The 25056-nt window shown below is 50.6% G+C and overlaps 1 protein-coding gene across 2 annotated transcripts; it reads right to left on the reverse strand.

Moving 5' to 3' along the window:
- Positions 1 to 338: 338 nt before the first annotated feature.
- On the reverse strand, positions 339 to 10919 carry CFAP161 (cilia and flagella associated protein 161). 2 transcript variants are annotated; one of them, XM_089309518.1, is made up of 7 exons: positions 10488 to 10725; positions 10094 to 10183; positions 8395 to 8627; positions 6672 to 6756; positions 3345 to 3503; positions 2203 to 2276; positions 339 to 915 (listed from the first exon to the last, which is right to left on the reverse strand). In XM_089309518.1, exons 1-7 carry the CDS (start codon positions 10686 to 10688, stop codon positions 720 to 722), a joined length of 1038 nt encoding a protein of 345 aa, XP_089165644.1. In that variant the 5' UTR covers positions 10689 to 10725; the 3' UTR covers positions 339 to 719. The 2 variants fall into 2 exon arrangements, with proteins under 2 accessions (XP_089165644.1, XP_008273513.2); XM_008275291.5 differs by lacking the exon at positions 10488 to 10725 and adding an exon at positions 10756 to 10919 and having other exon boundaries at positions 341 to 915.
- Between the last annotated feature and the right edge of the window lie 14137 nt (positions 10920 to 25056).

The raw sequence follows: 25056 nt of genomic DNA on the forward strand, positions 1-25056 counted from the left end.
TTCTCCAGGGGATTCTGATGTACCGCCAGGAAAACCGGCTCCTTCCTCCACCTGCCCGTGCAGCAGGCCTCCGGCTGGGCCGCACACCAGAACCAGCGCCCAGCGCCACACCCCACATTCCCGCATCTCCGGATCTCTGGGCTGGGACTCAGGCATCAGCAGTTGTCAGGGTTCCCCCAGCACAGATCCCAGGAACGGGCAATGGCGGAGCAGTCGCTGCTCCTGGTTAAAACACACACGCATCATTGAGCACCTGTGTTTGTTTCTGAATCAGCCTCCCTGCCCTCCTGTGCCCACAAGACTGGGTAGGATACCTCCCACATCATAGGCTCTCGAGGACGAACGAGCACTTGGGCAGATAGATGGAAGAGTTTTTATTTCATTTCCTCTGCCAGGAGCTTCATGGGGGCCACACCTGATAGACCAAGTTTCAAAGAGAAGACAGAGATGGAAGGATTCTGTAGCTTGAAAATCAGTACAAAACCACAGGTTCCTGGCCAGGGGCAGAAACCTGACTACGTTTCCCAGAGCAGTTCTGTTGTGTGTCCCAGGCACCTGCGGCTGTGTCCATAATCCTAACACAGCTTTGTTGCAATAGAGTGATCAGAGCTCTCTGCCTCACTTAAAGATACCTCGAGGCACGGCCAAGCCTGTTTATTTCCATTAAAGCTAAGTGTGACGCGAGCAGGGCCCGAGAGAACACGCGTGTGCCTGGTGTGTTACTGTGTGGTGAGGCCCATGGTCTGCTCCATGGCCCGCGTGTCCTCGGCTGGTGGCTGGGGCAGATCCAGCATGGTGGACGAGGCATTCCTGGGGTTCCCGGTCACCAGCATCCAGTGGTTCTTCGGTTTTTCCACTCTGTGCGAATCCAGGTACGTGTGAGCCACGACCTCGGCCTCCCTTCCAAAGTAGGTGCTGGAGTGGGAGAGTGAATTCTGGTTGGAAACCGAGTGCGGCATCCAGCAACACCTAATGAGGCAGAGAGCTGGGGGAGGGGGAAATCGCACCTGCTCTGGGCAGAGAACAGGTGGGGGGAGAGGGGGAGGGCTTCTCATGATTGACTTGCGATAAAGAGGGGGACTCTGGGAGTTAAGACGCCATGTCCCCCATCAGGGTACCTGGCTGCACACGCAGCTTCAGCTCCCTGCTTATGCAGACCCTGGGAGGCAGCAGAGGTGGCTCAGGTACTGGGCTCCCTGCCACCCACGGGGGAGACCTGGAGGGAGTTTCTGGCTCTCAACTAGGGCCCAGCTGAGTCCTGGCTGTTGCAGGCATTGGACGAGTGAACCAACAAAGGGAAATGCTCTCTCTCTCTCTCTCTGCCTCTCAAATAAACAGATGAATAGGGCTCCAATAGGATTTTTCTCACTGTAAATATTCCATGTAACAATATTTCATCATTCAAGGACTTTTTTTGGATGTCTGGCCATATTCTTTAAATTGAATCCCTTTGGAGCCAGAGCCGTGGCATGGTGGGTTAAGCCGCCGTGTGCAGCCCCAGCATCCCATAGGGGTTCCAGTCCGAGTCCTGGCTGCTCTACTTCCAATCCAGCTCCCTACTAATGGGCTGGGAAAAGCAGTGGAAGATGGCCTAAGGCTTCGGTCCCTGCTGCCCACATTGGAGCCCTGGAAGAAGCTCCTGGCTCCTGGCTTTGGCCTGGCCCAGCCCTGGCCATTGCGGCCATCTGGGAATGAACCAGCAGATGGGAGATCTCTCTCTCTCTCTCTGTCTCTCCCTTTCTCTGTAACTCTGCCTTTCAAATAAATAAATCAATCTTTTTCTTTTTAATCAAATTCCTGGAATGGGCATCGTGGTACAGCAAGTTTGGGATGTTTGCGTCCCATATCAGAGCGCCAGTTCAAGTCCCAGCTACTCCATTTCCGATCCAGCTTCCTGCTCATGCACCTGCAAAGGCAGTGGAAAATGGTTCAAGTACTTGGGCTCCTGCCACCCACATGGTAGATCCGGATGGAGTTCCTGGCTCCTGCCTGGCCCAGTCCCAGCTGTTATGGGCATTTGGGGAGTGAACCAGCAGACAGAAGATCCTCTCTCCCTCATTCTTTCTCTCTCTGCCTCCCTCTCACTCTGCCTTTCAGATAAATAAATCAATACATCTTTAAACCAATAAGCGAATAAAGTGAACTCTGCATCTTACGCCCACAGCTCGTTCCCAGCCCTGTCCCCGCTCCGCGATGCCCTACCTTAAAAACAGATGCCGGTGGGCGGCCAGAGCCCGGTTGGTGTGGCGGTGAATGATGAGGATCCTTGTGTTGGCCTTCGGATAAAGGGAACTGCGGTCAGTCTCTGACCTAAGGCCTGCCGCTCCCTAAAGGCAAAACTTGGGAAACACACTTTACATTCATTCCCATTTATAAAGGGGAAGGAGCCGGAGGGAGGTGCTTACAGGGGCACACCCAACCTTCCTGGGAAATGCAAAAACTTCAAAATACCCCTGTCTACATATTTCTCATAAGACACATTTTCTAAGAAGTGTTTGAAGACCCCTCAGGTGCAAAAACTGATAAACTTTTAATTCCACTGCCCAGGAATGTTGTGAAGTCTCCCTCTGTGTGTGTGTGTATGTATAGGCACAATTAAAAATGTCCTCCAAGCTATGAGAAAGAACCATATGCCACCAGCACCCTCCGGCAGGGCTCGTGAGCAGGTCCTCTGGGAGTGGCAGATCCAGGGTGATGGACAGGGAGTGGTGGCCGTGGGAGGCCAGCTCAGCCAGCCAGCTCTGTGACTCCTGTCAATCCCACGCCGGCCCGGTGACTTCCTCCCACAAGCCCTCACTCTCCACCTGCTTGAGCCCTCAGGAACTGCCAAGCCCCTTGCTGGAGAGGGAGCAAGTCCCGTCCTGTGCTTTTGCCCAACAGGTTGACCCAGAAGAGGCCGGGGTTCTGATAAACGCCCCCTAGTGGGGGCCAGTGCTTTAACATAACAGGTAAAAGCCACTGCCTGCGGTGCAGTGTCAGAACCCCACATGAGCGCCGGTTCAAGTCCCGGCTGCTCCACTTCCGATCCAGCTCTCTGCTGTGGCCTAGGAAAGCAGTAGAAGATGGCCCAAGTGCCTGGGCCTCTGCACCCGCATGGGAGACCCAGAGGAAGCTCCTGAGAGGCCTGAATGAAAACCGTGTGCGCACAAGCAGTGTGGCAGCCATTCTGACCCCTCTGGCAGGGGTGACAAGCTGATGTCAGAGGCTGGGTGATTCTCACCTGCACCCAGAGGAGGGAACACACCTGCGGCCTGTGAGCTACGAGAAACCCCCATTGGACAGGTGTGGTAAGCGGCGTGCTCTCCACAGGCTCAGCACCCGCGTCCTCCCGAGGCTGTGCTCACCGGGATGGGGAAGCCCTCGTACTCCAGGCGCAGCTGGGGGTCCAGGAAGGTGGCCTGCCAGCAGTTCAGGTGCGAGACGTCATCGGTCAGTGTCACCTCCTGCAGCCAGGACCTCTTGGATGACTTCAGAAGGGTCCTGTGGTCACTTGATAAATACAACTGGAAATGACAGCGCTCGGGTGAACTGAGCCCCAGCCACTCCAAGGCCTGGGGAAATACGCGGTACTTCCAGAAACTCAGGGAAAATTAGATTAAAAACCAAGTTTACTTTGGTACAAAAAAATGTTGAAAGGGGTCTTCCAAAAGTTCATGGAAATTGGGTATTACTGAAAGCTACGCATGGGTTTCAAACTTTTTACACCAAAATAAGCATCTTTTAATTCTGCTTCTCCACAAATTTTTTGAAGTATATCAACTCTCTATATTTTTAATCAAATTAGAATAGTTTTGATTATGCTATGTAATATGATTAATGAAGCAGTAGGTGGTTATTCTTATCTATCCTACCTAAGAGTACAAAATGGCACCATTACAAATAATGTTGATATGTGTGTCAATTCTTTTACATATATCCTCATCCATAAAATTCCTTGACTCAGCAATTCTATGCCAAATAAGATCTGTCATCAGGATAGAGTCTCTAACGCCTGGCAAATAGGATTCTGCCATGCGTTCACTGAACGTTCCTCTCACAAAGAACCTTGAGAAACACATAACCTATCTGGATACTCGCTGTGATCACACGCTACGTTTTTTAAAATAATATAGAGAAGGCCGGCGCCGCGGCTCACTAGGCTAATCCTCCACCTTGCGGCACCGGCACACCGGATTCTAGTCCCAATTGGGGTGCCGGATTCTGTTCTGGTTGCCCCTCTTCCAGGCCAGCTCTCTGCTGTGGCCAGGGAGTGCAGTGGAGGATGACCCAAGTGCTTGGGCCCTGCACCCCATGGGAGACCAGGAGAAGCACCTGGCTCCTGCCATCGGATCAGCGTGGCGCACCGGCCACGGCGGCCATTGGAGGGTGAACCAAAGGCAAAGGAAGACCTTTCTCTCTGTCTCTCTCACTGTCCACTTTGCCTGTAAAAATAAATAAATAAATAAATAAATAAATAAATAAATAAAAATATAGAGAAAGACAAATGCGCAGTAAGGGAAAATGTTAGCAGAGCGATCAACTCCAGAAAACACAATGGCCATTCACTTCCTTCTTTCAATGATTCAGTATTGGCATTTCTTTTTTAGGATTTATTTTATTTATTTGAAAGGCAGAGTGGCAGAGAGACAGAATGAGAAAGAGATCTTCTACCCGCTGGTTCGCTCCCCAAATGGCCACAGCAGCTGGGGCTGGGTCAGGCAGAAGCCAGGAACCAGGAACTCCATCCAGGTTTCCCAGTTGGCTGGCAAGGGCTCAGGTACTCTGGCCATCACCTGCTGCCTTCCCAGGTGTGGTGGCAGGAAGCTGGATGGGAAACAGAGCAGCTGGAATGGGAGCTAGCGCTCGGATATGGAATGCTGGTGTCACAAGCTGCGGCTTAACCGGCCACTCCCCAGTGCTGGCCCCTTGGTGCTGCATTTACAGTCAGGCTGTGGCTCGCCATCATGAGCTGTCACAGTTCCACTTGCAAACTACATCATGCAGTAAGGGAACCTTCAAGTCAACGAAAAATGGTATGCAGAGAACTTACTGGTGGAGGGCCGGGGGCAGCATCACTGACCTGCTATGTGCCTCAGTGTCCCCGTCAGGACAACAGAGACAAAGTAGTCCCCAGCCAATAGAACTGGTGAGAGGTCTATGGGAGTCGCATGTGTGGAGCCTGAACAACACTGCGTTGTTCTGTAAAAAGGGTCTTCATGGGGCCGGTGATGTGGTGCAGAGGGTTAAAGCTCCAATCTGCAGTGCCAGCATCCCATGTGGGCACCGGTTCAAGCCCCAGCTGCTCCATTTCGGATCCAGCTCTCTGCTATGACCTGGGAAAGCAGTGGAAGATGGCCCAAGTGCTTGGGTCCCTGCACACATGTGGAAGACCCAGAAGAAGCTTCTGGCTCCTGACTTCAGATCAGTGCAGCTCCCACCGTTGCAGTCATTTGGAAAATAAACCAGCAGAATGAAAGACCTCTCTCTCTCTCTCTGGCTCTACCTCTCTCTATAAATGTGTCTTTCAAATAAATAAAATAATTATTTAAAAAAAGAAGGGTCTTCATAGCATTGCATTCATGGACAATGATCACTGGCTTTTAGTTTCCCCACATATTTAAGCACCCTCAAAGTAAGTAGCTGAGAGACTTCCCATTTTATAGATGAGAAACAGACTCAAAAAGGTTAAATAATTTGTTCAAATTTCCATCCCATGGGTATGCATCTGGAATTCAAACCCAAATTTAGGGGCCGGCACTGTGGTGCAGTAGGTTAATCCTCCGCCTGCAGCACTGGCATCCCATATGGGCACTGGTTCTAGTCCCAGTTGCTCCACTTCTGATCCAGCTCCCTGCTAGTGCACCTGGGAAAGTAGTTGATGGCCCAAGTGCTTGGGCCCCTGCCACTCATATGGGAGACCCAGATGGAGTTCCAGGATCCTGGCTTCAGCCTGGCCCAGTCCTGGTTATTGCAGCCATTTGGGAAGTGAACCAGCAGACAGATCTTTCTCTCTCTCTCTCTCTCTCTCTCTCTCTCTCTCTATCACTCTTTCAAAATAAAAAAATCTTTTAAAAAAAAAAAAATACATGGAACAGGGGCCGGTGGCGTAGCAGGTAGAGCCGCAGCCTGCAGTGCCAGCATCTCATATGGGCACCGGTTTGAGATCCAGCTGCTCCACTTCCGATCCAGCTCTCTCCTATGGCCTGGTAAAGCAGCAGAAGATGGCCCAAGTGCTTGGGCCCCTGCACCTGCGTGGGAGACCTAAAAGAAGCTCCTGGCTCCTGGCTTCGGATCAGCACAGCTCCAGCCATTGCGGCCAATTGGGGAGTGAACCAGCAGATGGAAGACCTTTCTCTCTCTCTCTCTCTCTCTCTCTCTTTCTCTAACTCTCTCTGCCTCTCCTCTCTCTCTGTGTAACTCTGACTTTCAAATAAATAAATAAATCTTTAAAAAAAAAATTGCCCCCCTCCCTTAGTCTTGAGGTCTTAAGGGTGTATGTTCTATAATTGTCAAAGTGGGGGGGGGGTGATAACTGGCTCACGACTGCCCTGGAAAACCTGGGGCTGAAGCCAGGAAGAAGCCAGGGACGGCACCCAGGTGCACGGAGCTCCTGCCCGCCGCTAGTGGCTGTCATCCCCTTTTTGGAAACCAAAGCAACTGGCCCAACGTGGCCCTGCCGAGTGGCGACTCACCATCGTGTTGTCAAACCCCCCTGCCATCCCGAGGCAGAAGTCCTGCCCGTAGCGAAGGACTTGACCTGCGGCGTCTCCACCTGCGCTGTGAGTGCAGAACAGAAGCAGCGTCAGCCCCGGCGTCAGAATCAGCGCGCAGCTCTGGTTTTCACGCGGGCAATTTTGTTTACCATCAATTTTCTCGACAGTGTGTGTTCACACACCGTGACAGCATGCCTTTAAAATCCCTGCCCTGGGGGCTGGTGCTGTGGCGCAGCGGGTTAAAGCCCTGGCCTGCAGTGCCGGCATCCCATATGGGTGCCGGTTCAAGACCCAGCTGTTCCACTTCTGATCCAGCTCTCTGCTGTGGCCTGGGAAAGCAGTGGAAGATGGTCCAAGTCCTTGGGCCCCTGCACCCGCATGGGAGACCCAGAAGAAGCACCTGGCTCCTGGCTTCAGATTGGCTCAGCTCCGGCCATTGCAGCCATTTGGGGAGTGAACCAGCAGATGGAAGGCCCCTATCTCTCTGTCTCTCCCTCTCTCTGTAACTCTTTCAAATAAGTAAAATAAATCTTTAAAAAAATAATCCCTGCCCTGAACAGGACACGGAGCACCCTCTCTGGGGCAGCCTTTGACTAGAGTGGCTTCAGCCAATGGACAGGAAGCAGTTCCCTTCCAGGACACCAACACCTTCAGAGACAGCTAACGTAGCGCATCTGCAGCCATGCCATAGAGTCTGCCCTTTAGGCCTCCAGGGAACAGGAGTTGTGACCCCTTTCTAGTTATCTTCATGCCAGTCATCTGTATTCAAAAGAAATCTAAGGGGCCAGCGCTGTGGTGTAGCGGGTACAGCCGCCGCCTGCAACACCGGCAATCCATAGGGGCACCGGTTCAAGTCCTGGCTGCTCCACTTCTGATCCAGCTCTCTGCTGTGGCCTGGGAAAGCAGTGGAAGATGGCCTAAGTCCTTGAGCCCCTGCACCCACATGGGACATTGGGAAGAAGCTCCTGGCTTTTAATGGGCCCAGCTCCAGCTGTTGGAACCATTTGGGGAATGAACCAATGGATAGAAGACCTTTCTCTCTGTGTCTCCCTCCCTCTCTCTCTCTCTGTAACTCTACCTCTCAAGTAAATAAAATAAACCTTTTTATTTAAAAAAAATCTAACAGAAGGACTTCAGGCACTGGGGCTGTATGCCTGTAAACATTGCTACACTACATACATTGAAAAGTGAAAGCAACATTTTATTGCATTAATGTATCTGTACCTCTAAGGATTTAATTGTCCATTTTCAAAACTCCCTTGAGCATATTTTTAATGGACAACTCATTTTAAAACAGCAGGTCTCCTCCAATGCCACCTCATATGAAACTGCCTACTATTGTGAGAACATAGCATGGCAAAGCAAAAACCACGAAAACACTCAAATGAGCTCAAAGCATCCCAGGATGATATTTGGAAAACCCGTTTGGCTTCCAGGCAGCAAATTCACTTAATTCTAATACATCTAACACTTATGAATTAAGCATTTTGAATTGTACAGAAATGATCACTACTCTTGCTGTCTAAAGTGAAAAGATTTATAGGGGTCCCTTGACAACACTTCTCCAAGTAAGTGAGTGAGAGAGAAACGTGGGGCACAAATTACCCAGCCCAGGGCACTGTTCCAACCCAAGGGCATTCTTACATTAAAGTGAAATTGGATATTCATGATGAAAACGGGCTGAACGTCAAGGTCACTCTACCTTAGAATAGCAAAGGTGTTCCTGCCTACCGGGGTCCTGGTTTGAGCTGCACTCAGGCCACACGGCACCTCCAGCTCATCACTCAGGTGGGCTCTGATCTCATCTGGGGTCATGCACAGGCTCAGGTCGCCGGCCAGCACCAGCTCGGCTTCCATCTCGGGATGGTCGGGATTGACAAGCATCACGTTGTCACCAAAATGGATGTACCCGTCTTCAGACACGGAGAGCTGCATCTACAATTTTAATGGGAACTTTTCAAACCAACTGTGCAAGTCCTTCTCTTCCTCTCCTCACCTTCTCCCTCTCCCTTTCCCTCTCTCTTTCTGTCTCTCCCACTGTCTCCAATTCTCTGCCTTTCAAATTAATACATCTTTAAAAAAGTTCATTTGAGCAATAAATCTACCACTTAGGGTCACTCTGAAATAAATATTATGTCATTGAAATATTTGCAGAATTGAAAACACAGGACCCGGCCGGCACCGCGGCTCACTAGGCTAATCCTCCACCTTTCGGCGCCGGCACACCGGGTTCTAGTCCCGGTCGGGGCGCCGGTTCTGTCCCGGTTGCCCCTCTTCCAGGCCAGCTCTCTGCTGTGGCCAGGGAGTGCAGTGGAGGATGGCCCAGGTGCTTGGGCCCTGCACCCCATGGGAGACCAGGAGAAGCACCTGGCTCCTGCCATCGGATCAGTGCAGTGCGCCAGCCGCAGCGTGCCGGCCGCGGTGGCCATTGGAGGGTGAACCAACGACAAAAGGAAGACCTTTCTCTCTGTCTCTCTTTCACTGTCCACTCTGCCTGTCAAAAAAAAAAAAAAAGAAAAGAAAAGAAAAGAAAAGAAAGAAAAAAGAAAAAAAAAAAGAAAACATAGGACCCAATGGGTTAAGAGCGGGCTTCTGTATGTTTCTAAAATCTTATAGAATTTTACAGTATGGGGGTTGTAAATTGGCATGGAAATTTAAAGCAGGTTCTTGTTGGTGCACAGCACAAATTAGTTATATATGGGGACGGTAGTTTTTTCATCTTCAGTTGTCTCTGATGCAGCTTATACGAAATAATTGTTGTTCTGTTAACTGAATACCACTCTGTAATTGCAAAAAAAAAAAAAGTTGCAGCTGTTTTGTTGACATTCTGAATGCTTCTAAGTAAATACAATTTTTTTTATTAAAAAAAAAATCTTATAGAATTTTAAACACTGTGGCTTTCAGATTTTAAAAAAGAACTCTATTTTTTATATTTTACTTTATCTTCTAAATGGTGATTCATTTATGGATTTTTTTCCCCCATTTAACATCTATGTGCACTTAATTCACCAGGCCTTTGAAAAGGACGTTAGGGTTAATGCCTTGGCCTGAGGCGCCGGCATCCCATATGGGCGCCGGTTCAAGACACAGCTGCTCCACTTCCGATCCAGCTCTCTGCTATGGCCTGGGAAAGCAGTAGAAGATGGCCCAAGTCCTTGGGCCCCTGCACCCACATGAGAGATCTGGAGGAGGCTCCTGGCTCCTGGCTTTGGATCGGCCCACCTCCGGCCGTTGCAGCATCTGGGGAGTGAACCATCGGATGGAAGACTTCTCTCTCTCTGTCTCTCTCTCTCTCTCTCTCTCTCTGCTTCTCCTCTCTCTATGTGACTCTTCCAAATAAAATAAATAAATCTTAAGAAAAAAAAAAAAAAGCACGTTGGAATTAAAGGACTTAAAGGTACCGGTCTCAGAAGATTCCTCTTGAGCCGTCTGTTTCTCTGGATGAGGAGTTGCCCCTTGGCCCTCTTCTCCAGGAAGTCTTTCATGCGCTCCTGGTGGAAGAGAAGGCAAATGACACCCCGGGCTTCAAGCTCTCGGGCCCGACGTTGAAAAAGTAAAAATTGAGAACAGAAAAGGGAAGTTGAGCAGCACGGGGCTGGCAGCGACTCCGGGAGCATTGCTTTAGTACAGACGGAACACGACCTCCTACTGTCCCCAGAGATTGTCACAGCCAGGCCACCCCCACCCCCACCCCCGCGCCACGCAGACAGGTGCACGCGGGGCCCAAGCGACACCAGCTCGGGACCACACAAGGCAGAGGATCAGACACAGTGAAGGCGACACCCGGGGGCGCACGCGAGGCAGGGCTGGCTGCGGGGTGCACGGAGCAGAGTTCTGCAGCCTCCGGACCGGAAGACCAAGAGCAGAGGGGACCGAGTGGGACTGTAGACGCAGCGGGGGTCCGCAGGCCAAGGGACTGAGAGCCAAGGCACCTGGGCGCGCAGGGAAAGCTGGGATCCCGGGGCGGCAGGTGTGCGCTGGGTCAGGGGGCTGCATGGGTGCAGAGCAGGAGCGGAGGCTGCGCTCAGAGCCCCCCGGGGCGGCCGGGCGGCGCCCTCCGTACCTCCTCCAGGTAGACGTCCTCGTTCCAGTTGCCCATCCGCACTCGGGGGCCGTACAGATTCTGCGCCATGGTCTCCAGCTGCCCAGCGAGCCGGCCTGCCTGGTACAGCGCTGGCGTTAGCGTGCCCTGTCGCCATGGCGACGCCGCGGGGTGGGGTGATTGGTCAGTTCCTCCGGCCGGTGGGCGGTCCGTGCGGCCAGCCTGCCTTCCACCTCTGAGATCCCGGCAAGGCAAGCCTGAGTGAACATCAAAGGGGCAGGCCTCCCTGTCCTACAGGCTCCCCAGAGAGAACAGAAACACTTTCTTTGTCCGAAGAAGAATCAAGAAAGGATTCAAATGAGGCAGCAGGGAGATTTTAAATGGGAGCGGAGCTTGCCTGTAGCCTGTTTTTATAATCAGCAAGCAATTTCCATGCTCGGGGTAGAAATGGGAAAATCAAAACGACACAGCAGAAAGAGGAGGGGAGTTGCTTAAAACCGCATGGCCTTGAAAGTAAGAAACAGATCCTATTGGTGTTTCCAATGTTTCCGAAGTCGTCCGCGTTTTTATGGGCTATGCAGCAGCCCTCCTCCGTCTCCTCGTCACCCCCGAGATTTCCAAGAACTCTTGACAAGGCGGAAATACGCCCTAAGTAACGCATCTTAAACCGGACGAGATGTTATGAGCCAGGACTGACAGTTGCTGTGGGGCATTTGCATATTGAATGGGTTCTGTGAATGGGAAATACCTTCCCTCCCTTCAGCTGCCAGTGTACTAGAGAGAAGATAATTCAGGGGAGTTGTCCTAAGTGCAATGTAGGATGCACCCCTGAAGGGCCCGGGCAGTTTATGGAAGGGTTGGTTTTGTCTTGGAGGACAGTGAGAATGGGCACCTGGTGGCCTTTGGCTGGTCTGGTGGGAGGGGGCGGTCCGGGTTTGGGGAGAGCTTTGGAGCTGAACTCGGGTGGATTCGAGCTGGCACGCTGCAGCCTGGGAGACTAACAGATATTTGCACATACTTGTGACTCCCCAAGCTCTGGCTACAAGTGCACGGAATGAATCGGACAAAGGAGGTGAGGTCAGAAACCACACCACTCCCTGCACTGGATCGAGTAAGAAAATGAGGCTCAAAGAAACTAGAGCTGACCCTACAAGCCTACTGCACACCACCTATGAAAGTATAGCATGCACAATTAAGTGTAATACATAATACTCAATAAGGGTTAAGCAGCCATGTCAGCAGTTTGTGCATTAACTATACTATATTGGTGTTGTCTTCCAGTGTCTTCCTTCTGTTGAATCAAGAATAGTTTATTGTAAGACAGGATAGGCAGGAAGCAGTCTCACAGATCTTGCCTCTTCGGTACATTATTTTCCCTTGTGCCAGGGCCCCCACATGTACAAAGTCCATCGCTAAAGTTGCCAGCGAGGTGCCCCACCCAGTGATTGCCCTGGACACAGCATCACCAGTGATTACGGATGACACAGGCAGAAAAATCAGCAGTGGCTCTTGCTTGCCGGTGAGGGATGTCCTGTTCCCGCAGAGCCACGGTGTGAACTTGATGAACAAGGACAAAGTGACAGACGCCGTTCAAGGATGGGTTTCACCGAAGGCAGTGACGCTATCAGAAACCCGCAGGCGGCCCGGTTCACATACGGGGAGAAGATGTCTTGTGACCCAGACTGAAGACCAGACACTCTGAGTTCTGCCTAGGGATGAAATCACATTTCTCAGAGTGGACCCCCTTGGTCAGGCATTGCATGGCTGTATCCCAAAGCAAGGACTCAACCCAGATTTCCCGACTTCACGGTCCATGGTTTGTTTGTTTTTTTTTTTTTAAGTATGTTCATAGTTCCTGTGAAATTGACTCTGATCTCCATATTATTGAGTTATTTTTCATCTTCATTTGTTTATTTTAGAGCCAGCCAGTTATTTTATTTTAGAGTACCCAGTTGCTGGTTCACTTCCCAAAGGGTTAAAGATCAAAACTGGGCGCTGGCAACTCCATGCAGGTCTCCGCCATGGAGGGCAGGGACCCAGCTATTGGAGTCACACCTGGCTACCTCCCAGGGTCCACGTTAGCAGGAAGCTGGAGTTAGGACCACAGCCAGGACTCAAACCCAGGCTCTGATATGAGACACAGGCATCCAACAGCCAGGACAAAAGTCCAGCCCTCTCCACAGGGTTGGATAAGGTCCTGTTTACTCAGTGAGTCTTACTCTCACCTACTTCCCTTGGGCTATTTTTGACACATACATGTCAATTTCTGTGGATTATAAACCCAACATTACCTACACATTGTTTCACACAGTGGCTTTTTAATCATTCAGAAAAAGTGTGTAATTACATTCTCGTAATCACCTGTGTAATTTACCTTCACTGGTTGCTCATTGCTCAAATTGCTGCTGGTGCCACTGGGTCTTCCTTTAGCATTGCTTCTAACTCAGGTGTGCTAGCAACACACTCTGGAGTATTTGCTTACCTGTTTATTTCATTTTTTCCAGAGAGCTAGCTTCTTTAGACACACAACTCCAGGTTGATAGGTTTCTGTCTTTCAATCCTTTGCCTTTTTTATTTAGTTATTTTTGAGAGAGAGCTCCATTAGCAGGTTCATTCCCTGAATGGCTACAACAACCACTGGCCAAGATTACAGCCCGAGAAGCCCAGAACTCAATCCAGGTCTCCCAATCATTGAGCCATCACTGCTGCCCCTCAGGGAAGCTGGTAGCCAGGAGCTAGAGCCAGGTATGATGCCTAAGAGCTCTGATGTGGGATGTTAGCCTCTGGGCTAAATAGCCACCCCTGTGTCAGTCCTTGGAACATGCTTCCAAGGGCAGGTGTTTGCTCCAGCTGGTAAGATGCTGGTTAAGACACCTAAGGTCCATACTTGGGTCCATGGGTTCGATACAGGACAGCTGGAGACCCCTGTGTGGGTCCTTGGCTTCAGTGAGAGACCTAAATCAATCACAAGGTTGCAAGGTGATAAGAGAGTTTTACTAAAGGCAGCAGCAAAGAGCAAGCTGCTCCGTGGACAGAGGGGCCCCATGCGTGGATGGGGGCGGGGGGGTCTGCATTTCCAGGGTCCAAGAAGTGTTAGCATCTGCACAGAATGGTGGTCTTCTTACTTCTGGAGAAGGGGGGCGTGAATTCCTGGAATCAGGGACCCACCTCTTTTCTCTCCTTGCATGGTCACAGCTGTGAGTTGTCATGGCAACTATAAAGCATCAGGGTACCAAGGGGCAGTGACTTTTACTACACTTTTGCATGAAGGAGGTCAAGTAGCGGTTCTGGGGAGATCATGCTGGTTTCAACTGATTTGAAACAGTTCCCTGGCTGGAATCCTGTTTTTCTCTCTCTAACTGGTGGGTGCAGCTGGCGCTTGCTACACGCTCTCTCAGGTTCACTCTCTGACTTCAGCTCCCAACTCCAGCTTCCTGCCAACGTAGGAAGGCAGCAGGTTACGGCTCAAGTACTTGGGTTCGTGCCTCCCATGTGTGAGAACTGGACTGAGTTCCTAGTTCCTGGCTTCTGCGTGGCCACGCTCCAGCCATTGTGGGAATCTGGGGAGTAAATCAGCAGATAGAGGGTCTCTCCTCTGTAACCCTCTCCATCTGTCTATCTCTCTAATAAAAAAAAATAAATAATGTTTAAAAATAAACATGCCACCTACTGCCTACTGTTTAAGTCAGGTATTGTTACTGGGCTTTGCTGGCTGCTTTCTGGATTTTCTCTGTCCTTGAACATTTTGACTGTGATGTGTCTGGGTGTTGATCTCTTGACTTTTATGCAACACGGAACTTGTTACACTTCCTGGAGACATGGGTTAACGTTCTTTTCACCATGTCTGGGAAGTTTTCAGCTGCTGTTTTACAGTCTTTCCTGCTCCTTTCCCTCTCTCTTGTCTCTGTGAGCCTTCCCTGGCCTGTGTGTTGGTGCACACAATGATAGTCCACCTTTCTCTGAGACCATCATTCATTTTGTCTTTTTTTTTCTTGTGTTCTTCAGGTTGCATCATTTTTATTGATTTATCTTCCAATTTGTGGAAATTTTTTTTTCTTTTCCAGTTCAAATGTATGTCACGTTGTGACACAGCTGCTGAAGCTGCCACGTGCAATGCCACGTCCCATATCAGAGCGCTGGTTCAAGTCCCAGCTGCTCCCAGGCCCAGCTGCTCCACTTCTGCTCCACCTCCCTGCTAATGCACCTGGGAAAGCAGTGAAAGATGGCCCAAGTACTTGGACCCCTGCCATCAAGTAATAATAATAACAATAACAATAACAACAACAACAATAATAATAATACAAATAAGCCTTCTAGTATCTGGCTGGTTTATGCTAACATCATAACAATTGAAAAGTAGGGGAGGCTCATATTGTAGTGCAACCAGTTAAGCCGCTGCCTGCAACACCACCTCCCATACTGGAGCACTGGCTCAAGTCCTGGCTGCTCCACTTCAGACCCAGCTCTCTACTAAAGCGCCAGAGAAAGCAGCAGAAGATGGGTCAAGTGCATGGGCTCCTGCCACCCACGTGGGAGACTAGGATGGAGCTCCAGGCTCCCGGACTTAGGCTGACCCAACCTTGACAGTCCCAGCCATTTGAGAAGTGAACCAGCAGATGGAAGATCTTTCTCTGTCTTTTCCTCCTCTGACACTCTGCCTTTCAGATACATTATAAATAATACATATAAATTAAACATATATATATTCCAGCCATGTAATGAATTTTTCATTTTATTGGTTATTATGTTTTTATCTCCAGGATTTATATATTCTCTTTTCTAACTCCTATCTTTTATTGATATTCAATATGTGATGAGATATTGCCTGCATACCTTCCTTTAATTAATTCTTTCATCACGACTTCCCTTGGTTCTTTGAACATGTTTGTAACAGCTGCTTTGAAGGCTTTGTCTTCTAAGTTCAACATTTGGGCTCTCTCAAGGATGTTTCTGTTGCCTTGTTTGTGTTTAGCTTTGTTTTCCCTACATACGGGTCACACTTTCCTATTTTGTTTCGGGTCTTATAATTTCCTGTTGAAAACTGGAAATTTTCAATAATATATTATAGCAACTCTACGAACTGATTCTCAACTCTGAGTGCTGGCTATGGTTGGTTTGTTTACTTGTGCATTTGTCCAGTGACTGTGGAATGATAAGAAATCAATGTTTTGTCTTGGTCCCTGGTACGGAGCTCCTGAAGTCTTTGGGATTTCCTGAGCACCAGGAGCAGAATTTGTTAATCACACTTGGGTTTATGCTAATGAGGCGACTGAGTGTGGACTCCCTGGACAGCTTCAGAATGGGGCTGGTTATCAGAAAGACCAAGTGATTAGAAGGTTAGACTTCAGCCCCACTCGCTGACCTCCAGGAAAGGTGGGGGAGGCTGGAGATCTTGGATCCATAAACATTTTGAACAGTGATATTTGATGTGCTTCCAGGTTGGCAAAGACATCAAGGTAGAGAGAGGTGGCAGAGCTGGAAAAGGCAGGAAGTGGAGCCAGCCCTATGGCATAGAAGATTAAACCTCCAGCATCCCATATGGGTGCTGGTTTGAGTCCCAGCTACTCCACTTCCAATCCAGCTCCATGCTAATGGCCTGGGTAAGCAGTGGAGGATGGCCCAAGTCCTTGGGCCCCTGCATCTATGTGAGAGACCCGGAAGAAGCTCCTGGCTCCTGGCTTTGGATAGGTGCAGCTCCGGCCATTGCAGCCATTTGGGGAATGAACCAGCAGATGCAAGAATATCTCTCTCTCTGTCTCTAACTCTGCCTTTCAAATAAACAATAAAATCTTTAAAATAAGAAAGGCAGGGAGCTCTGGGCCCCTTAACGCCTGCACTGCCTATCTGTGGTTATTCCAGATCTGTATCCTCTGTGATAAATCCAGAGGTGTAGGTGTAGGTGAAGGGTTTCCTGTGTTCTGAGAGTCAAGTTATCAAATTTGAGGCGGGGAGGCGCATGAGCCTGGGATCCATGGCTTCTCAGTCAGCAGCATGGGGAGCCCAGGGCTGGCCTCCAGTGTCCAAAACGCAGGTGGTCCAGTGGGAGTGAGCCCTTCCCTTGGTGGACTGGGACACTAACCCCAGGCAGCGTCAGACTGAGTGGTATTTGGGGACACCTCATGCGGAGAATTGTTGCGGTCGGAAAGCACCTCAGTGGTCTCAGCTCTGATACAGGACAGCAGGGCCCCAGGAGGAGAGACAGCCATGAGCCACAGAGAAGCAAGGTGAAGGCAGAGCCCTGTGTGCAGGTGGACTCCCACCTTTCCAGGGGCCAGGAAATGCTAGTGTCTGGGCAGAGCAGGTCATCCTTTTGTCTAAAAAAGGGACAGCGACTTCCAGGAATTAAGGATCCACCTCTTTCCTTCTGTGGTTATTTCCATAGGTAGTCATGGCAATAATAAACTGTCATGGCAGGAGGCGGAGTGATTTTTACTATGCTAATGCAATATGATGAGGATAGCATGGGTAGCAGTCAACCTTGGCTCTTGGGTTTTTTTTTTTTCAGCCTGCTAACTGATAGGTGGGGCTGGGGCTTGCCACATGCTCTGCCAGCTGGATGAGTTTGCTGAGGTGTGTGCTTGCACGGTGTGCAGAATCCAATGTCATGTATCAGTGGGCGTGGCCCTGAGCCTCCCAGAGAATCTGGATGTGTTAAAGTGACGGAAGGAAGCAGCTCACTGCTCATCATGCAGCCAAGTTGAAAGCCAGATGGTTCATAAAATTATAAAGGAAATGGGGCCAGCACCGTGGCTCACTTGGTTAATCCTCCCTCTACGGTGCTGGCATCCCATATGGGCGCCGGGTTCTAGTCCCGGTTGCTCCTCTTCCAGTCCAGCTCTCTGCTGTGGCCCAGGAGTGCAGTGGAGGATGGCCCAAGTGCTTGGGCCCTGCACCCGCATGGGAGACCAGGAGGAAGCACCTGGCTTCGGATTGGTGTAGCTCCAATGGTAGCAGCCATTTGGGGGGTGAACCAACGGAAGGAAGACCTTTCTCTCTGTCTCTCTTTCTCACTGTCTAACTCTGTCAAATTTAAAAAAATGATAAAGGAATATGCAAGAAGGTTTTTAACTTATGATTTTTTGCCTTTTTAAATTATGATAGTTATTTTATATATTATTATGCAAAGTTTTTATTTTCCATGCCTCAAAAACCCTCAAAGCCAAGATTCAAACAGCAATATACTCTTTTTTTTTATTTATTTATTTTTTGAAGGTCAGAGTTACATAGAGAGAGGAGAGGCAGAGAGAGAAAGGTCTTCCATCTGCTGGTTCACTCCTAAATTGGCCGTGATGGCTGGAACTGCACAGATTGGAAGCCAAGAGCCAGGAGCTTCTTCCAGGTCTCTCACATGGGTACAGGGTCCCAAAAACTTGGGCCATCTTCTACTGCTTTCCCAGGCCACAGCAGAGAGCTGGATTGGAAGAGGAGCAGCCAGGACTCGAACCGGCACCTGTATGGGATGCCGGCACTGCAGGTGGTGGCTTTACAGCTATGCCACAGCGACGGCCCCACCAATACACTCTTGTGTTTTTGCTGCCTCTGTGTAATGTACTCAGTCCTCACTGAGCAGTAAGTACTTCCTTAAAATCGGGCCACACGGCTTCTTCCACATTTTTTCTTAAAAAATATTTATTTATTATTTATTTGAAGGCAGAAAGACAGAGAGAGAAAGAGAGTTTAAACAAAAGTGATTTTCAAACTGTTAGTTCACTCCCCAAATGGCTACAATGGCTTGGCTGGGCCAGGCCGCAGCCAGGAGCTTGGAGCTCCATCCAGGTCTCCATGTGGACGGCTGGCGTCCACCAGTGCTCCAGTATGGGATGTGGTGCTGCAGGTGGCAGCTTAACCTGTGACACCACAACACCAGCCTCCTTCACTTTCCAGTTGTTATGATTTTAGCATAAATCAGCTACATACTAGAAAGCTTATTTTGTACTCTTATAATTATTGGATGAGGCTCTTAGAAAATTTTTAATTTGGGGCCTTTTGTTACTTGTAAAACATCTGGCAGGAAAAGAAAAATCCAAAGAAATACTTGGAAATACTCACTTTTAGAAAAGAGCAGTGGAGGGGCTGGCACTGTGGTGTACTGGGTAAAGCTGTCCCCCCTGCTGTGCCGGCATCCCATATGGCTGCTCCTCTTCCGATCCAGCTCTCTGCTATGGCCTTGGAAAGCAGTAGAAGATGGCCCAGGTCCTTGGGCCCCTGCACCCACATGGAAGACCCAGAGGAAGCTGCTGGCTCCTGGCTTTGGATTGGTGCAGCTCCAGCCATTGCAGCCATCTGGAGTGAACCAGCAGATTTTTGAAAGACGGACCTCTCTCTCTCTCTCTCTCTCTCTCTCTCTCTCTCTCTCTGCCTCTCTAAAACTCTGCCTTTCAAATAAATAAATAAATCTTTTAAAAAACTCACAGAAAATGTGTATTATGAAAAAAAGCATAGATTTCACAAATTCTTTGCACCAGAATAACCTTATCTTTTACTTCTATCTCCCACAAGCTTTTGGAAATGCCTTCAGAGCTCCAAAGGAGGTCGTTGTTGAAGAAATACGGGAAACGCTTAGTTGAGTCAGCCCCCTGGTGCAGGCATGCTCGGAGCCCTGAATGCAATGGCGTCTGCTGTGGGTCTGCACAATGGGCCTCTCCAGTCTGTCTCAACACGGAATTCTCTCTAAAGGATCATCCTGGGGGCCAGCGCCGTGGCGTGGCAGGTGTAGCCGCCACCTTCAACACCACCACCTCATACGGGTGCCTGTTCAAGCCCCAGCCACTCTACTTCTGATCCAGCTCCCTGCTAATGTGTCTGGGGAAGCAGTGGAGGATGGCCCAAGTGGCCCTGGCTCTTGGCTTTGGCCTGGCCCAGCCATGGCCATTGCAACCATTTGGGAAGTGAACTAGTGGATGGAAGACTCTCTCTCTCTCTCTCTCTCTCTCTCTCTTCCTGTAACACTGCTTTTCAAATAAATAAAAAATAAATATTCAAAAACACTTGGAAGAATCATCTTATAAGACCCATATTTTAAGGAATGCAGGCTCAGAGATTCTATGAGACTTAACTGGCATAGGAATATGGAACGTGAGTAGGGTCTGGACATGCATGTAAAAGAACAGCGGTACCCACTCCCCAGGCAGAGAAAGCAGAGTGAGGCAAGCACAGACACAAAGGAAGAAAAGACCAGCAAGGAGCAGGGGGCCAGGAAAAGAGAGTGGGGAGGCTGGGATGGGGCTCTGGCATCCAGGTGAGAGCCATGCGTTTCCTCCCTAAGCAGGGGAGAGACTTGGATCATTTCCCATTTCCTTGGAGGTTTGCTGGGGCTGGAGGCAGCTGCGTGGATCTGCGACTCGCAGGCTGGAGCGGGGCATGGGGGCAAGAAGCCAGCTAGGAGAAGCACTGCTGAGTGTTTGATGCAGCTCCAGTGGGGATGGAGAGGCGGAAGTGAATGAGAGAGAAATCAACATCCCTAGTGTCAGGTCTTGGAAAAACCGAAGCAATGGAGGAACCTATTCAACTGTTTGTGCAGCCACGATTCCCTGTGGGCCAAGGTCCAAGCTCAGGATAGAGAGCAAGGCGTGGTGGCTGCCTTTATGGAGGTCAGGAGGAAGTGACGTCAGAGGGATGGCACAGGGAAGGCTTCTCCCGAAGGAAGCTGGCACACGTTGTCCCCTTCAATAGCTGCCCTCCGAGAGAGCGGGCAGCGTGGCCCAACGGGACCCCAGAATCCTTTGCTAAATGTCTCCTCAATCAGGGACATCTGCTTCTGTCTCACCGAAGCAGGCAGGTTGTTGTCTGGACAGAAAGGCGTCTCCTCCCGGTCGTTCCTACCTCCAGCTGCTTCTCCCTTCTGCCTGCACCTGACCCCTGCAGGAGAGGAAGCCGTCCCCAGCAGCACCCCTTCTTCCAGAGCCCAGCACTCACTCCCAGGGGCTTGTTTTGCTGAGTGTCCCTTTTAAATGCCTTTGACACGTGTAGTCCCCGGCCAGTGACAGCCAACAACATGAGAGATACGCTCACATGCATCTACCAGTACTAATAGCGGGAGAAATTGACTTACTACTCTTCTCTGACCTCCAAAGATGGGGCACCCTGTTCAGAGGAAGCTCTTTTGTTCTGGGCAAGATGTGGGTGGGGGCCGGCATTGTGGTGCAGTGGGCTAAGCTGATGCTTGCAGAGCCAGCATCCCTTATTGGAGCCCTGGTTCGAGTCCCACCTGTTCTTCTTCTGATCCAGCTCCCTGCTAATGCGCAGTGGAAGAAGATGGCCCAAGTGTTTGGGCCCCTGTCACCCACTTGGGAGACCCCGATGGAGTTCCTGGCTCCTGACCTCACCCTCGCCCTGCTCCAGTCATTGTGGCCATTCATAAGGAGAACCAGTAGATGGAAGAACTCTTTCTGTCACTGCTTCTCTTTCTCTATATTTCAAATAAAACATTTTTTGACAGGCAGAGTTAGACAGTGAGAGAGACAGAGAGAAAGGTCTTCCTTCCCTTGGTTCACCCCCCAAATGGCCGCTACGGCCGGTGCGCTGTGCTGATCCGAAGCCAGGAGCCAGGTGCTTCTCCTGGGCTCCCATGTGGGTGCAGGACCCAAGGACCTGGGCCATCCTCCACTGCCTTCCCGGGCCACAGCAGAGAGCTGGCCTGGAAGAGGGGCTACCGGGACAGAATCCGTCGCCCCGACCGGGACTAGAACCCGGTGTGCCGGCGCCACAAGGCGGAGGATTAGCCTATTGAGCCGCGGCGCCAGCCCAAACCATTTTTAAAAAAAGATTAATTGGGGCTAGCATATAAAAAAAGGCTTACTGTGTTTGCTTGAAAAGTGGATTGACACAGAAAGAGAGAGAGAGAGAGAGAGAGAGAGAGAGAATGGCATCTTCCATCACTGGTTTATTCCCCAAATGGCCACTAGGGCCAGGGCTGGGCCATGTTGAAGTCAGGAACCTGGAACTCCAACCAGGTCTCCCACATGTGTGGCAGGGGCCTGAGCACTTGGGCCATCTTCTGCTGCTTTCCCAGGCACATTAACAGGAAGCTGGATTGCAAGTGGAGCAGCCAGGACTCAAACCAGCATTCACATGGGATGCAAGTATCACAGGCTATGGCTTAACTTGCTGCACCTAATGGAGGGCCTCAAATCTTTAAAATAGAAAATATAGAAGAAGCAGATGGTGGTGGGCTTAGAAATGCCAAGGTGGAGCTCGGAGCAGGATGCGGCTACAGGAACTGGAAGAGCCACATGATGCTGCCTGAGAGGGCACAGAAGGTGAGTTTCCCGTAGGCATGGAACATTCAGGAAAAGCAAGAGCCCAGAGGCCGGGGGCCCCTGGGGAACAGAAGCCCCCCTGGGACACCCAGATACCCTGCAGGCACTGGGATCCTGCTACCATGAATGCTGGGCTTCAAGCCGTCTTTGCAAAAAGCAGGGAGTCCTGATATCCAAGGTTTTTAAGGAGGATGTTTTTGGTTCCAAGGGGATATTCCGGTTTGTTTGAAAGGCAGAAGGAGAGAGAACAGTGCCACCTGCTGGTTCGCTCCTCCAATGCCCACAGTGGCCAGGGCACGGTCAGGCCAAAGCCAGGAGCCGGGAACTCCATCCGGCCTCCTAGGATGGTGGCAGGGACCCAAGTACTTGAGCTGTGCAAATGCAGGGAGCTGAAACAGGAGGAAGAACCCGGAGAGGACAACTGACTCTGACACGGGGTATGGGGTAGAGGATATGGGACTCGGGCATTCTAAATGGCGGCTGAACCTGCTGCTCCAAATGCCTACCCCAAGGTATTATTTTTTTTAATTTGTTAAAGGTTTATTTATTTTTAATGTTCTTTAAGGATATATCCACTTATTTGAGAGAGAGACAGAGGGAGAGGGAGAGGGAGAGGGAGAGGGAGAGGGAGAGGGAGAGGGAAAGTATCTTTCCCCAAATGGCCTCAATGGTTGAAACCAGGAGCCAGGAGCTTCTTCCAGGTCCCCCACATGGATGCAGAGGCCCAGGCACCAGGGCCATCCTCCACTATTTTCCCAGGTGCACTAGCAGAACAACTGGAACTTGAACTTGCGCTCCGATACGGGATGCTGGTGCCGTAAGTGGAGGCTTAGCCTGCTGGGACTCAGTGCAGGACCCTAGAAATTCTCTTCTCAAATAACCAGAACTCTCTCTCAAGCTGTGTCTTCCTTTTCTAAAACGGGGTGGGGGAGCCCCTTCCAACAAAGCAACCTCATGGAACAGGTTAGATTAGAACGGCGGTGGTCCCAGGATTGACTTAAATAGTGGGCCCCAAACTCCCACCCTGGCCCTGGGAGGGACCCTCGGAACCTGCAAAACAAAACGAGGGGCCAAATAACCCAGGGCCCCCAGCCCACCCGGCGACCAGATGAACGGCACCTGGTGCTCAGCGGGGGGGCTTCCACAACTCCCCAGCCCTCACCTGGCCCCCACTGCAGACCCCTCATCCATTTCCCAGCGACCCATTCTCCTTTTCCCCATGGCCAGTATGCAAATTAATTAATTAAAATACATTACAGCTGTCTTCAAGGCTGCTCAAAAATATAAATAGGAGGATTTTGTGGACACAAGATTCAGAATGTAGCAAGAATGAACCTGTTTGAGTCCATTCCTGCCTTTTTAAATTTAATTTTTTAATTTTTTTGAATTTTTTTTTATTTTTGCAATTTAAGAGCCAGTAATGCAAGCCTTCTGGCAGGGATAGCATCATAGAAACACCACACGACAGGGCAAAGTAAGGTACGGCTGGGTTCCAGGAACTCGGAGATCCGGGGCAAATGCACACAGGAGGATAGCGACACAAAAGCACGTTTCCCCCAGAACGTCAGCTTTTCCAGCTCCCTTTCAGAGGCTGGGGAGAGACGGTGTATCGTCCTTTCACAGACATTGAAACAAGCACGGAGCAATTAGGGGACATGCCCAAGTTAGCACAGGAGCCGCAGCACAAGACCCCAAAACCCAGCACAAGACCCCAAAACCCAGCACAAGACCTCAAACCTAGCACAAGACCTCAAACCCAGGGCCTTGAGTTTTCCCAGTCTTCCTGGCCCAGACAGTGGCCACGCACAGCCTTGTCTTCGAGTCTGACCACTCTGAGCAGTCGATCAGCAAGTCCTCCACGAGGTGAGGACTCCCCTGGTATGTGTGCCACACTCACTCGACTGCTGTGTGACCCTCGGGCAATCTCACAACCTCTCTGAGAAAATGAAGAAGCTCTGACACCCACCTCCTGGTCGGCCACACAGCTGTTGCCGTGATATTTAACAGGCTGGGGTGGTACGGTGCTCGGGACCGGCTCGGCACTCAGTGGATGTCGCTTCTCCATCAGCCCAAGACCAGGAGCTGGCTTCCTGCTTGATTCTCTCTCTTTTTTTTAAAAGATTTCTTTATTTATTTGAAAGTCAGAATTATAGGGGATGGGGAGAGATAGAGGTCTTCTATCCCCTGGCTCATTCCCCAGATGGCTGCACCAACCAGAGCTGGTGCGGTCTGAAGCCAGGAGCTTCATCTAGATGTTCCACATGGGTGGGTGGGTGGGTGGGGGAGTCCAAGCACTTGGGCCATCTGCTGCTGCTTTCCCAGGCCATTAGCAGGGAGCAGGATCAGAAGTGGAGCAGCCGGGACTCGAACCAGCGCTCAGAGAATTCCAGCATCGCAGGTGTAGCTTCACCCACTACAGCACAGCGCCAGCGCCTCTGCTCAGTTTTCTCCAGGCGCCTGGGTCGGCAGCAGTGTGCAATCTTCAGACTCACTCGGGAGTCTTCCTCACACGCACTGATCATGTCTCCCCCCGCCCCCACCCCCCAGGAGTGATCAGAAAGACGGGCGAGGGCTTCCGTGACTTTTCCTGGGAAGACCCAGTTTGACTCCATGAGTGGGCAATTGCGCCCTCGTGTGGCAGGTCATGGGCACAGCGTCTTATCTGTGCCAGCAAAAGCCCGCAGTGACAATCAAGTCTCTGGAGCCAGTCCCCAGCTGACAGTGAGTCCCCCCTCGCCACAACAAACAGTGAGTTCCAGAGCTGGTCAGATGGCAAAAGCCTATTTAGTCCCTGTCTACTTGTAACGTTCAGGTCTGCGCCTGTGAATACTACTGTTTCGCCTTACATCCTAAGAGGATCAAAATGCTTTTTTAAAGATTTATTTTCTTTATCGAAAAGGCACAGTGGGGGCAGAGGAAGAGCCAAAACCGAGAGCCTGGAACTCCCTCTGGGTCTCCCAGGTGGGTGGCAGAGGTCCAAGTACCGGGGTCATCTCCCACTGCTTTTGCAGGCACGTTAGTAGGGAGCTGGATCAGAAGCAGAGCAGCCAGAAATCAAACCTGC

The sequence above is a fragment of the Oryctolagus cuniculus genome, chromosome 12 (assembly GCF_051225735.1).
Source record: "Oryctolagus cuniculus isolate XC-2025 breed Fujian yellow rabbit chromosome 12, ASM5122573v1, whole genome shotgun sequence".
Lineage (NCBI taxonomy): Eukaryota > Metazoa > Chordata > Mammalia > Lagomorpha > Leporidae > Oryctolagus > Oryctolagus cuniculus.

What these genes read in the sequence shown, in the direction of transcription:
- CFAP161 (XM_089309518.1), bottom strand. Translation starts at nt 10,688, where the DNA reads ATGCAGCCCCCTGACCCAGCGCACACCTGCCGCCCCGGGATCCCAGCT. An exon ending in AACACCTTTGCTATTCTAAG is followed by an intron (nt 6,757 to 8,394) that starts GTAGAGTGACCT and finishes CTGCACTCACAG; the next exon opens with CGCAGGTGGAGACGCCGCAG. An exon ending in ACGAGGGCTTCCCCATCCCG is followed by an intron (nt 2,277 to 3,344) that starts GTGAGCACAGCC and finishes CTTTATCCGAAG; the next exon opens with GCCAACACAAGGATCCTCAT.